At 48.3% G+C, this 11739-nt stretch overlaps 3 protein-coding genes across 3 annotated transcripts; 1 reads left to right on the top strand and 2 right to left on the bottom strand.

The window, feature by feature from the left end:
* Window positions 1-4223: 4223 nt before the first annotated feature.
* LCP9604111_3675 (uncharacterized protein) lies at window positions 4224-5607 on the top strand (the record flags this gene model as incomplete). Its single annotated transcript, XM_039071289.1, has 4 exons — window positions 4224-4278; window positions 4325-4427; window positions 4487-4644; window positions 4715-5607. 4 exons carry the CDS (start codon window positions 4224-4226, stop codon window positions 5605-5607), a joined length of 1209 nt encoding a protein of 402 aa, XP_038930338.1.
* An 826-nt stretch (window positions 5608-6433) lies between these two features.
* On the bottom strand, window positions 6434-7984 carry LCP9604111_3674 (uncharacterized protein; the record flags this gene model as incomplete). The annotated part of the gene is made up of 1 exon (XM_039071288.1): window positions 6434-7984. One exon carries the CDS (start codon window positions 7982-7984, stop codon window positions 6434-6436), a length of 1551 nt encoding a protein of 516 aa, XP_038930337.1.
* Window positions 7985-8197: 213 nt separating this feature from the next.
* On the bottom strand, window positions 8198-11372 carry LCP9604111_3673 (involucrin repeat protein; the record flags this gene model as incomplete). Its single annotated transcript, XM_039071287.1, has 3 exons — window positions 8198-8308; window positions 8357-11131; window positions 11196-11372. 3 exons carry the CDS (start codon window positions 11370-11372, stop codon window positions 8198-8200), a joined length of 3063 nt encoding a protein of 1020 aa, XP_038930336.1.
* Between the last annotated feature and the right edge of the window lie 367 nt (window positions 11373-11739).

The following is an 11739-nucleotide window of genomic DNA, read 5'->3' as shown; positions in this document are numbered from 1 at the left end:
ATCCCCCCCCCCCCCCCCCCCCCCCCCCCCCCCCCCCCCCCCCCCCCCCCCCCCCCCCCCCCCCCCCCCCCCCCCCCCCCCCCCCCCCCCAGCCTCATGATGTACACGATGTGCAGCAGCGAGCGGTAAGAGAAAAGATGCTATTGGCAGGAGCCGTCTTCTCCATCCCCTCGAAGCAAAGAAATGCTAAGATCAGCCTTGGAATGCACTCATATGGTCCGTAATTTCGCTGTAAATTACAGGGAAATACATTCAGGGGGGATTATATTGATGTCCGTTAAATGAAAATTGGCGCTAGTGCCTTGAAAGTGGGTCCTGAGAAAAGAAAAGCAGTCGTTGAAGAGGGCGACTAAAGCCACAACAACGAATTGGACTCAAGCCATATCTCATTTGGGGCTGTGTGCAGATGCCAAGGGACTACGTGTTCCAGAGTCAACCTATAACCCAATCATGTCACGGTCCTCGTCACCTGAGGGGGTCAGTGCGCCCGTCGCGCGCGACCTGGGGTGAATCTCACCCTGATCTCACCCAGCTTCTCACCCTGTTTATAGTGCACTCACCCTTCTTGCCCGGGCGACACCCACCCGACTACATATTGACTGCGTATAAGCCACACGCCGGTAAGTTAGTAGTTGGGTGGGTGACCACCAGCGAATCTCTACTGTTGTATGTCTGCATTCACCTTTTTCTTTATGATTCGTTTGGAAACTTCCTTTTGCCGCCCTAGTCCCAACTTAGTGGCCTGAGCTGTCCCTGATCGAAGCTGATCGCAGAAAATAGATTCACCGTGGCTATTATAACTGTCTGATTTGGTCATGGTTATCTCTTCCCTAAGGATGTAGTGAAGATTCTGACTAAAGAAGAGGTGCGGAAACGGATGGCTCGCTGTAATGGAAATAACCACAATTGAAGAGCTCTCCCATGGCCGAACGCATGGGGTATTGGATGGACCCCCACTAAGAAGGACCCTAGTGCTCCATATCCAGGGAAACGATCTATACTCTTAGGCCTATTGGGTTGTTGGTTCTTATATTCCCTACGGGGATCTGATAGACATTAACATACTAATATTTAATCAACTACTCGTTAGCAGACTTTCTAACGTAATTCACATGCGAGCCGCCACCACAAGCGACCCGCCATCTCCAAAACACATAGTAAATGTGATAAAATACAACCTGATATCTCAACAACGGGAGTCTATAAGAGGTCTTTCTTATAACTTGATACTTCTTAGGTGATATCTAGCCGCTTTGCTAAGTTTGGATAAGTTTTATGACTTTGTGGTCGTGATATATATATTTCAAGATATTTCAAGCTCAAGGCAATGTAATTTTCGAAACCGTAATAAAGTAGAGGCTTGATTACCTTAATATTAAGATGCTGAGCTTAAGATCCTTATCGATCGCTATCTAAGAATAATTAGATCAGGGTATAACATTGTTGTTGAGATACACAGGTTGTCAAATATGGTGTTTACTATGTGTTTTGGAGATGGCGGGTCGCTTGTGGTGGCGGCTCGCATGTGAATTACGTTACTTATTAGGTGCTTATCTAATCCTGTATATCGAGATAGACGGGGTGAGAAAGTAGCAGGTTTCGTATGGATTCGGGCATCAGTTAGGCATACCTAAGTGACTCAGGATGGGGGCTATAGATTATAGCGTGAATTCTGAGCCACATACAGGTCTGACGCGGCAAAGCCCTATAAGGCCGAATATACTCAGCCTATGACCCGGTAAAGGAAGTGGGATTTTGAGAGAATTCTCCCCTTCTTTTCGCTTAATAGCACTAATCTCCCTCTGTATATAGGGCTTTAGCTTACCTTTAACTCGTTATTATCTACTTTGAAATAAACTAGAGCCCTATGATCGACCAGAACCGACTACAGCTGATTAATATCGATATTGACCTTCGGTAGCCTAAAGGCCTGGTCCAGTCCTCTTACAATAACTGCGTAGATAGATACCGAACCCAGAACTTATAAGGAATACGCTATAGGGTAGGTATATACTCTACTAAAAGAGTAGACCGCGGCGATAGCTATACTAGATCGAAGATACGTCGGGCTCCCGAAACCGCGAAATGAGCCTAATACTTATACACTTGGATCTGTTAGTAACTATAACGTTATGATAGCCTGCCTTCCTAAAGGCTAGTTTAGAAATAATTCGGTAGCGAACGTTACTACCTAGATGATCTCGACTTTTCTATCTATTAAATTTAGCCTAATGGTAGGTATCGACGGCGGTATCCTACCTAAGGTAAGCTAGGCGATATGGTGGTCAGTATACCTATAGGCCAATTTCCTAGCGTGGTCTAATAGGACTTTGGTAAAGCGAAAGAAGGCGGTAGCTTCGAACGGACTGGGTCGCTAAATAATCCGCCTATATCTCTGCTTACGGCTCTGACGGCGTTAGAGACGGAGCACGACTTGGTTAGCTCTAAGATACCGGAGTACTTAAAGGAATTGAGGGAGAGGTGGCTGAGACTTGTACCTAAGTACCTGCCGTCTGATTTGCAGGATATATTATTCAAAGTAGATTATAGACATGTAAGTAGGTGCCCCTTGGATCTCGATGATACTTCGAATGTTGACGATGTGGATGAGGACGAGGAAGAGAGCTGCCGATTCTGCGATAAAACACAAATTGTGCGGAGGAAACCAAGAGATATGTCTGTGCACTTCGGTCTGATCGCATCAGGAAACCAGGTCATCAAAGATGCTGCTCTCCGAAATAAACTTAACAAAGATCTTGGTGGCCATCTCCTTTACATCGAAATGGAAGCAGCGGGGCTGATGAACAACTTCCCGTGCATCATTATCCGAGGAATCTGCGATTATGCGGACTCACACAAGAACAAAGATTGGCAGATATATATAACCAAACCCCGCTCTTGTTAGCAGCTGAGAATGGGCACGATATAGTGGTGAAGCTACTACTTGAGAGCCATGCTGCCGTCGATTCTCAAACTATATATTCTGGTCGAACTCCGCTCTCCTGGGCGACCGAAATGGGCACGATGCTGTGGTGAAGCTACTGCTAGAGAGGAAATCCTAGATCAAATCTTCGAAATGTGAATATTCCCAGTCTCCGACTTCTCTCTAACGACCAACTCAGGTGTGAGGGTATTAATGATAATATCTTTAATACAGCAGCACAAAAGCGAGAGGAGATGCGCCAAAGTTGAGATGAGGCAGGCTTTTAATGCGAATATACATTGAACTATCACCATGGAGATTAGCCTCAAAGGATAGGGTGTTTCTCCTAACGTAGTTACTGTAGGATATAGTACCCGTCTGTTGATTTCCATCCGCTTGAATACTTTCTTCAAGATGCACTGTGATTTATGTAAAGAAACCACGACTTTGTCAGAGAGCGGTTGATTGGTTATGTTTAATCATTGGATTATCAGTTAAAACCTTTTTTTCCAGAACCCGATCACAATATTATCGAGAAGCCACCGACCCCAAGAAAAAAGATGGGGAGAATTCTCACTTCCATCACCAGGTCATGGGCTATGGATTTATGCCACGTCAGACCTGTATGTAGGGGTCGAAATTCACTTACCATAATATGCGTCCCCCACCTCATCGCGCAACCGTCGCACGGATCTCAGCTGGATTATGTTGGAACATCATTGGGTGGACCAGTCAAAATGGGTGACCTGTGCACCCTAACGGTGGCATCCAAAAGTCGACAATGTCACGTCCGTCTGATGTTCAGTAGCGTGCCCGTCGCCCTGAACCCCGTCAGCTAAACAAAAGCAGAATATCATTCGGTTATACCGTTCCCCTGAAACACTCGGCATATTGGCATGCGCACATATATGTTAATTACCTCTATATACCATATATCGTATTTCCTATAGGTGTTCTGGGGTGGGCGGCTTGCTTACCGAATACGATAACTGTTAGTTAGTGAGTCCTGTTGACCGTGGAGCGTAATGGAAATAGACGTATGAATTGTCATATTCATATCTCAACGAATGTGACGTCATGAAAAGATGATTCAAGCCACTATCTTAGTACTGTGACTTGGTTACTCAGTCAGGCAACAATTTGTGGATCGATGTGATTCCGCCTATGCAAGATTTGCTTTCTAGCGCTCAACACAGCCTCGTCAAAGCGGAACAGCCTCCCTGGATTTTTTGACTTAAACTTGGGTCATTCTTATACTTCTTATACACTGAGCTTAATCACCCTTTAGTACAATACTACTATGCCGAACTCTCGTATAACAAGCTCTGATTTATCCGTCTGGCAGTGGAATGAAGGTATATTTCTCAAATACTCTGTTATGTTACAGTACTAACAGTATAGAACATGGCTGGCGCAAAAGTGAAGCCCGTCTGGAAGATCTGCGAACAGACAACCCGACACGTCCACCCTCATTGATTTCAGAAGATACCAAAGTATATATTATGTGAGTCCAGCTTATTTGGTTGGCCCCATAAGAAAATAAACTAAAAGTAGTATAAACAGAACGACAAGCGCAAAGAATATCCGCAGTTCTCGCCAGTTTCATCAAGTATTCATGGATGCATTTTGCATTCCCAAATTCTGGTGGGCTGAGCATCTTGGTAATGCAAACGGCTACTTTGGATGCGAAGATACAGATCATGTAGGGGGAGCTGGGTTCAGTAAGTCTGCTTTATGTTTGTCCTTGTGATATAATAAAGGGCGCTCACACTCTACCGATACCACTACTAGACACCTGGGCATTTTTCGAAGTCAAGCATATTGCTAGGGACGCGAAGTATCACTGGTCTAAAATAAAGCTCTTTACGCGATGGCTAGAGTCGACTCATCAGACCGGCATTCTGCTATTCGACCCAACCGATAACCTCTCGACTCCACTGTTTGATCCGAATCTGACAGAACTTGATGACCCATTTTGGATGTACCCCGATATATTAGAACAGGTTGTTCGGTTTCAAGAAGGTTCAGTATGGGGCATCCGAGATCATGTTCGAGATGCCGAGAAAGAACAAAGGCCTGCAGACAAAAAGCCCAAGCCCAATTACAGGCGACTCCATGACATCGCTCGGCATGCAATTCATGTTACCGAGTCACTAGATGTGGCCGTCCAGAACATTGAGCATCTCGTTCAACAGCATGAAATTTATATAAAAAGCATGCAAGTGGAACCTCAACCTAAATCCCATCAACGGATCTCCCGGCGGTTGGCATTCTTCCAGAGCTATATCGGCAGCATACGGCACCGGTCTGTATCAAATCAGCTACGACTCCAAAACGAAATTCAGCTGGCATTCAATATTGTCTCCCAGCATGACACAAGTATCACTGTTGATATTAGCCGTGCTACACGGTCGGACAGCGCTACTATGAAGACACTCGCATTTATTACTACGACATTCTTACCACCAACATTCCTCTGTGCAGTGTTCAGTATGTCATTCTTCCACTACGACGCAGAGTCGGGCTGGGGAGTTTCGGACAAGCTGTGGATATACTGGGTGTGCATTATCCCAACAATTGCTGCATCGGCCCTTCTCTGGAATTTTTGGCCCAAACTATTTCCAGATCATTTTTATAGCGCATTTCGAGAAGAGGAAAGCAAAGAGCTGCCTACCTTTATTTGAATAAGGACTACTTGCATTGATAGACAATATGTTGTTGATTTATCATTTGTTCTTTTGGAGAAGTCTCCGGCGAATCCTAAATTGAAGACAATCAGAATAACTAAAGCTTAGAATGGTCGTCCGTGACCTATGACCCTTCCTTTATTTTCGGATCCTCTGATGAAAGTGGCATCCTAAATGAGCCGGTCGGTATACCCCTCAATAGACGAGGTCTCGAACAATGGATAAATGGATCTAGTCGAGACTCTATTGGAAACAGACGAGCCTGACGGAACATCGTGGTAATGCGAGTGTAATGGTCAATTTATATAATATGGCGAAAAATTCTCTATTTAACTAAGATAATGCAGTCTTTTTGTATTTGGCCAAGTAATTTAGATGCAGAGGAATGAGAAGACCATTGTTTTCGGAGCAAGTGACTAGACTTATGTACCTCTTTGAAAATTGCATCACTTAAGGCAGAAATGCTAAGAAGAACGGGCGAAGCGTAGAATTTCTAGGATTAAAATGAAATAGCTATGGACCCTTAGAAGTTTAGTAATACCGATCACTCTTGATGGCTTGTCTTCGGTTTATGACCTACTGAGCAATGGCGCGAAATACATGACGTTTTACGATCAGAAAAGCGGCGAGAAGTGAGCACTTAAACGGAAAGGGAAATGTCTCGAGTGCCAGGTATAATTCGGTACATATGTACAGGACGTTCGAGTTAATGATAGACCATCCAGCAAGTGCGTTCATGCACTGAGCATTCACAAAAGAAAGAAACTAGCACCACAGTATTATTGCAAGGGGTCATGGAGATGCATATACTTCGAATGAAAGACTAAACAGCGGCAGGGGTCATAGGGGTCGGGAACATGACACCGTACAAAGATGAGATCCATGTCTGGAAGCCATGGAGATGAGTATTCTCATCACTGCCCTCGTTCTGAGATCCAGCAGGCGATACCTGGCTCTGCGCGGTTACATATGTGTCCCGTGAGCTGGTTGCTCCAAGCGAATCATCCGGCTCATCATGGCTGCCCGGGCAGCAGAAGAGGAAAGACTGCGCTTTCACCCACGACAGAACATCCGGACATACGGGCATGTTTGTGTGACGGCCTTCATTTGCACTGCCGCCGCAGACAGTCATCGTGAAAACCGACTGCAACTGCGATGGCCTAGGAGGGATGTGGTCGCCAGTTGCCCTCGTTCCTTGGGCAGTAGACTCCACCGAATTTGTAGGACCGTTTGAGCTAGCCAGCTTGCGCGACAAGCTGAGAAATTTATTAGCTCTGGGCCGCGGTGGGCGATTTACTACAGCAGGGACCGGGTTCGATGGAGAGGGAAAATGTCGCCTAGAGGACCTGGCGGGAGGCTGGGCACGCCTGCTTGGGTTTCTCCCAAAGCTATCCTTTGTGTGTGCACCTTCACCATAACGATCGTAGCTTGTATATGTGGCTTCGCGGTGGGCAACGGAAAGATTGCGTTGGTGGAAAGGGTGGTCCTGCAGCGGTCGACCCATGTTCATCCCATGTCCACTTTGTCGATGAGGGAACCGGCCCTGTACTAGCGTACCATCCTCGGCTCTTCCTATCCCATTAACGGAAATCCAACTAGCATGAGACGCAGAAGATGGCAAGCCAAAGAATCTCCTTAGGGTGTCGCCATACGAGGTGCCACGCTGACCACTAGTAGAACCTCCACGTTGCATATTTGCGGATAGCCGTGCATTGTTATCTGGGATCATGAACCGCGCAGAGATGCTCATAGCTTCTGATGTGCCGAAGGAGGGAAGGCCAGGGGGTGTAGGCGATCTTTCTGGCGGTGGATATCGAGGTTGGATAATCGTTACTGCAGGTCCCAAGTTCCCAGGCCATTTAGGCCTACGGATACTAGCATCACCGAGGGAAACAGCCTTGCGATGTAAAGACGGACGGCGGTCTGGTACCGATGTATTTCCACTCAAAGGAGGTCTCGACCGGTGTGTGGCTTGCCAGTACTGGTCAGATAAAAGCTTGGTGTGATTCCCAAGCTTCCTTGCCATTCTCTGTCGTCTTCCTTGACTGGCTGGCACAGTCATCGGAGTATGATCATCCTGTGAATCTGAAGGAACGAATCTGGCCATGTTTACCGCTAGGCCTTGCTCGTGAACGGGGTTCTCTTGCAGGAGAGACGCGTAGAAACGAGGGCTGGAATTATTTGGCGTGGTGACTCTGATCGCATTGTATATAGATCGTTCATCGCTTAGGGTGGACTCAAATGAGTCTAGGTTATCGTATGGCGAAGTGGAGTCGGAATCGCGAGGGTGCTTTCCACGTCGGAGGCTCTGTGATGCTGAAATAAACTGTGAATGAGGGTTACTAGACTGATCGATTCTTCCTCGGGCCATCATCTTGAAGGCAAAGGAGCGAAGCCTGGTCAAGATAAAAATATACTGGGAAAGAGTAATAGATGGGAATACCCAAAGAAGAGTATGTGATTTCCCTGAAAACCCTCATCGTGCCTGCCGAGATCAAGCCAAAAAATATTATACAAAACAAAACAATCTATATGTACACTCTCAAATGAATATGCGCTCTAAACCCGAAAACGTTGAATGTCATGATCATAATGGAGTGCCACCTGGGCTGGGAATTGGCTTGCCAGTCACCTGGGCGTGCTCCTTTCTTAGGGCTCGCAGCAACCCTTCAAGTCTGCGACGCTCTTCTTGTTCGGCCTAGGAGGTGTTAGTTAGAAAAGAGAGAAAGGCACAAAGACAACTCACCCTCAGTATCTTCATGTTCTCGTTGCGTGTGTCACGCATCATCTTCTTGAACTCATTTTTGAGCACCATGGTAGATGTCGTCTCAGAAGCGCCATCGCGGCCAACAGATGTGGGACTACTCAAGTTCATCCAGCTGATACGTTCTTCCGCCAGTTGTGTCTCGAGTTGCTCGCAACGATCCCGGAGAGTGTCAATGAAAATTTCGAAGCGTTCGCGTTCCTTCTCAAACTCGATGCTGGCTTTTGTCATGGCTTCGTAGTCATCGATAATCTCGCGAAGTTCTCTTTCAAGGTTATCCGCCCGCTGCTGAAGATCGGCACCTCCGCGGTGGCTCTTCAGAGAGGCCAGTTCTTCGGTGAGCTCGATATTTCGGGTAACCAGAGCATCGTTCTCCCTTTGGACATTAGGGTTGGAAGCCACCTCTGCCGCGCGCTCGGCTCGGCTACCATAGGCACCATCCAGCTCTGCCTTGGCCATTGTCAGTTCAGTTGTGACCCGCACAATCTCGCCTTCAAGTTCAGTCAACTCATTCTGCAGGCGAGTGACGTTCTGGTCGGACTGCGCGCGCTGATCATCTGCTTCCTTAATGCGGGCATCAGATTGAATCCGGATCTGTTGGATTGCGGTTTCGAGTTGAGCCACCTCTTGCTCTGCACGGTCACGGGCACCCCTGACCTCCTCTGATCTGGAATCGCTATCGTTCTGCAGCGTTTCAATGACGCTCTGTAGGCGTTGAACCTCGTTCTCCGCGCGGTCCCGGGCTTCCTTGACGTCCTCGCCTTTAGCACCGTGCTCGTCTTGCAGAGACCCAATGATGATATGTAGACGCTTGGATTCATCTTCCGCATGGGCGTGGGCCTCTCTGGCTTCTTCGGTCTTAGCGTCGAGATCATTTTGCAATGATGAGATGACCGCCTCTAGACGCTTGACTTCGTCTTCCGCGTGGTTGCAAGCCTCTCTAGCTTCTCTTGCTTCTTCACTCTTAGTGGCATTATCATTCTGCAACGACGCAATGATGACCTCTAGACGCTTGACTTCGTCTTCCGCATGGTCACGGGCCTCTCTGGCCTCTTCAGTCTTAGTGTCGTTATCATTTTGCAATGATGAAAGGACGACCTCTAGACGCTTGACTTCGTCTTCCGCACGGTCGCGGGCCTCTCTGGCCTCTTGGCTCTTAGCGTCGGTATCAATCTCCAACGACGCAATGACGGCCTGGAGACGCTTGACCTCACCTTCAGCGCGGTCGCGGGAATCACTGAGTTCCTCGGCTTTAGTATCATTGTCTCTCTGCACTTCGTCGATATATTGTTCTAGGCGCTTAATCTCGGCCTCTGCTTGATCTTGGGCATCCCGAGCATCGCTAACTTCGTTAGTCCTGGCATCAGCTTCGCTGTGCAACGAGGTAATGACGCTTTGCAAGCGCGCGACTTCGCCCTCGGCCTGAACCAGAGTCGCCTTGGCTTCTTCCTGAGAAGAGCCACTGTGGCGCATTTCGTTGAGCTGCGCCATGACAAGAGCCAGCTCATCGCGGTTGGCGTTGTTTTCACGTTCGGATACTTCGAGCTCTTTGCGAACTTGGGTCAACTGTTCCGTCAGTTCTCCGATCTGGGCATCGCGTTCGGCATCCGACTTGGAATTGAGCTCGCGTTGCTGCTGGATTTGCGTGGTTAGAATACTCTTCTGCTCAAGTACTCCATCCACTCGACTTTCCAGGCCATCTACACCAGCTTGAAGGTATGAGAGTTGTTCTTCCAGCCCCTCGCCGTGAGACGCATCAGGGAGTGGAGGCAAGGTGGGCGAACGAGTCAAACCAAACCGATCAACAATGGTTTGCACTCGATTGTTGATTTCGGTGAGTTGGTGCTTCCAAGCGTACTCGACTTCAGGTACAATATCGCGAGAAGCCACGGGAGCAGGAACGTCTCCCCTGTGCAAGACGATATTATCCATGTTATTCTTGATATAGTCCAAGTGAGCGTCGACCGTTGCTGTGGGATTGACAGGCCCTCCATCCTCTGACAGCTGCGGGGGAGGGTCAATGGATTCACCGGGGTTGAACTGTATCATCATGTCATGCATGCGCGCGCTAAGTTCCTCCAATCGTCGTTCTGTAGCCTGCATGGCCTCGGTATTCATTACGCCGGCCGCGTTGGTCTCGGTCTTTCCGTTCAAGCCAAAGTTATCCAAATTCTCAGTTGTCCGGTAGAGACTGCGATCGTCGAATTTGTCATAGGTGCTATCCGAAGTGCTCGGAGCAGGGCTCTTACGGCCCTTCTTCAGACCCTTGTGTGTCATCTGCAAGACACCCGCAGTGTGCTCCAGCAAGCGCTGGCAGATCGTCTGAGACCTCTTCTCCAACCTCCAGAGTTCCTGCGCCAACTCCTCACATCGTCTCTGGCTGACCGCGAGTTCAGAGTCGCTCTTTTCGAGGGCCTCAGAAGCCCCACTGCGACCAAATATGCCCCGGCTCATCCGGTTCGAGTTCGAACCACCATTGGTATTGTATTCGCCGCTGCTCCGTGGACTGGGCGGGCTGTAGAGCCTACCGAGAGACTGCGCCGCGTCACGCAGTTTTGTTTCGACCGTCAGTTTCCGCTTCGTGCCCTGGATGCGAATGGAAAGTAGTGTCATTTCCTTCTTCAGCTCTTCCACCTCTTCCAAGGACAGGACTTCGTAATTCGTGCTATCTCCTATCGCGGTCTCGGTCAACATGTACATCGCCACGGGGTCGTTGGCATTAAGGAGAGCCGAGCTTCGCGGGTGATCCGGATTGAGCTACCAAAAACAAAGGAACCATGGTCAGCTAGAGTCCGGGTTGGTGTGTTGTGTCGCTACTCACAGGGTTGTACCGCGACCGGTCCTCATGTTGGGGGTCTAGAGTATCTCGATACCCGTCCACTAGTGTCTTTCCAAGCGGCGGCACCGGACCTGGAGCATCGGAGGCGTTTATGCTCATATTCGATGGATACCGCGAGTCCCCGTAGGAGGACTGGCTGGAGCGCATACTTGAATTCATGGTCGTTCAATGGCCAGGGTCCCTCCAATTGGAATTCGTAAGAGAAATTCAGGAACAGGCGTCGGGCATCATGAGGCCCTGGAGTTTGCGATCGGAGAGAAATGTAGTAGGGGTCACTATGGGTTAGGGGAAGAGTGGAGAGGGATCTGTATTTAGCGAAGGCACGGAGTAGCTAATATTAAAAGATGGCGGGGAGCAAAGGAGAAAATATACGATCGGCATCACCTTAGGGTTCAGCCACGGCAATTTACTGTGTAAGATGTTCGATTTGTATTCTACACGTACGGCGTAGATATCATAGATTTACAGATTCAAGGTTCAGATTCATAGATTTAGATGTATGGAGTCAATACCCCTGAATACGTAT

The sequence above is a fragment of the Penicillium roqueforti genome (assembly GCF_015533775.1).
Source record: "Penicillium roqueforti strain LCP96 04111 chromosome Unknown scaffold_06, whole genome shotgun sequence".
NCBI classification, from domain to species: Eukaryota; Fungi; Ascomycota; class Eurotiomycetes; order Eurotiales; family Aspergillaceae; genus Penicillium; species Penicillium roqueforti.
The sequence above is the reverse complement of the archived record's forward strand: the minus strand, read 5'-3'. Positions and strand labels throughout refer to the sequence as shown.